Source organism: Nematolebias whitei, chromosome 13, assembly GCF_014905685.2.
Source record: "Nematolebias whitei isolate Nwh7 chromosome 13, NemWhi1, whole genome shotgun sequence".
Taxonomy (NCBI): Eukaryota; Metazoa; Chordata; class Actinopteri; order Cyprinodontiformes; family Rivulidae; genus Nematolebias; species Nematolebias whitei.
In genome coordinates this window covers 22,931,973-22,933,863 of record NC_056510.1, presented here as the reverse complement: position 1 = coordinate 22,933,863, position 1,891 = coordinate 22,931,973, and the positions used below count along the sequence as shown (strand labels likewise).

General features: G+C 41.4%; 1 protein-coding gene across 1 annotated transcript in view; it reads right to left on the bottom strand.

The window, feature by feature from the left end:
• cnmd (chondromodulin) overlaps positions 1-1,891 on the bottom strand; it is a 4,066-nt gene extending 2,175 nt beyond the window's left edge. The window contains exons 1-5 of the mRNA XM_037687007.1: positions 1,802-1,891; positions 1,527-1,661; positions 896-1,036; positions 668-781; positions 407-560 (exon numbers count right to left, since the gene is read on the bottom strand). Of these exons, the coding sequence (XP_037542935.1) occupies positions 407-560; positions 668-781; positions 896-1,036; positions 1,527-1,661; positions 1,802-1,864 (607 nt within the window). The 5' untranslated portion in view covers positions 1,865-1,891. The remainder of the gene's footprint in view (positions 1-406; positions 561-667; positions 782-895; positions 1,037-1,526; positions 1,662-1,801) is intronic.

Below are 1,891 nucleotides of genomic sequence, written 5' to 3'. Positions count from 1 at the left end.
TTTCAATTTGAGGAACCACCAAACAAAGCTGATTCTCCACCACCAGCATACTCCAGAGTGGAAAAAAAAAACAAAAAAACAGTTGGCCTAAGATGGCCGGCATGCCCTACCACAATCTATCTACCACTATAGAATTGTGCTATTTTTTTTTGTAAAAATGGGTTGAGTTATAACATTTTTGTTGTGCTTAGCTTAAATGTCTGGGACGGCCATATTAAAGAGGTTTTCTTCTAAAGTTAATCAGTTGTAGATAGATGTACAATCAATGATTAGTTTCAGGAAGTTTCACTAAGATGCATTTGCTGGTTCTTGACTTATTTTGTGAACAGACAGACAAGTACACACATCAACGCAGACAATTTCATTAGCCCTTCTCATAAAGGTGGCAGGTAATAAAAAAGGCAACCTTGACGATTTGCAGGCTTGAGCCAGAAAATGGGAAGTTTGCCGCACAGTTCCAGAATTTTGTTGCTTAAAAATGTGGTGTTCTTCAGTGGCTTCTCTGCTGCAATCCATGTGAGGAACTCCTCATCAACCCTCACTGGCATTAGTTCATCTGTCTGACAAGAAAACAAAAGAAAACCCATTTAATTTACTCAGATTAATGCTGCGCTTTCTTTCTTCATTTCAAATTCTCAGCGTTGTGTGTCAAACGGCGCACGTATACCAGGTCAAACATCAGCGTCTCTTTGTTGTGAGCTCCCATGAGTGGAAGGTTTGCTTTGATATGGGATTTTATAAAGCACTTGTCTCCTCCGAAGAAGCGGATCCCAGTTATTCCCTGCACCAAATCACAGAGATGCCATGTTTACACTCACAGCTCTGCTACTTTGTTGAGCACACACAAGGTCTCCGCTGAGCCCGTGGAAGCGAGAACAAGGACAAACTTACTCACAATTTGAAAGTCATGAATCTCCACTGCTTCCCCAGCTCCACTCTCGGTTTTAACTCTCCCCAGATTGTTGTCAGAATCAATTTGCACAGAGCCCTCCCTCACCTCGCCGTTGATGCTCAGGCTGTAACGAACATTATAAACCTGGCAGCATTCAAAGTGAGATGTTTTAGTGACTGATTAGTCAAGTTGTGTAAATCATAAAGTGGCAAACACAAAACCAGAGATGGAAACGAGCTTCATGTTGCTTGTGTTATTTCCTCCCCCTCGCAGACATTTTCCGTGCGGGAAATTCTCTGTAGTTTTAACACGCTGAAAATTTGAGCAAAGCACCACGGGAGAGGCTGCTGTAGAGCTGGAGGAGGAGGTTTGCCCCACATGTGTGCTCATTAGAGCACAAATAAACACCACACTGTTGCTTAAAATATGAAGAATGACTTCAGGATCAATTTATGAGGCTTGCGTGAAGATTTGATTTTTCAGCTTGAAATGTTTTGATTGCAGCTGAGTTTTTAATATGAACGCATCATGGCTTCTTCAAAAATTGTAAGCAACCGTGCCTATTAACATTTTCAGTATTAGCATCTGCCTGATGTTTGCCATTTGAATGCAAAGCATTTGAATCAACACTTACACTTCTGTCACTGTCTTTCCAGAGGTAGAAAGAGGCACACAACATGAAAACAGCACCAACAATGAGGACCACAACTCCAAATCTCAGCGCATAATGAACTGCAGCAGAGGTTGGTTTGCTGAACGATCTTTGTCCCTTAAACATATTCAGAAAATAAAAAAGATTTGATCAAAAACAGGAGTAACCCTGCTGGGAAACTTGAGATTTCACAGTGTTGACAGCTTTACCAACACGCCACAAATGTCAGTTATGATTCTGATCAAAATCTGTCTTACCGCAGGTCTGCTCTGTTCAACAAACCAAGATCCATGAGCTAAGTTTCGCACTTTTCCCATCATCTCTCTCTTGATGTCCACAGTTTTCTC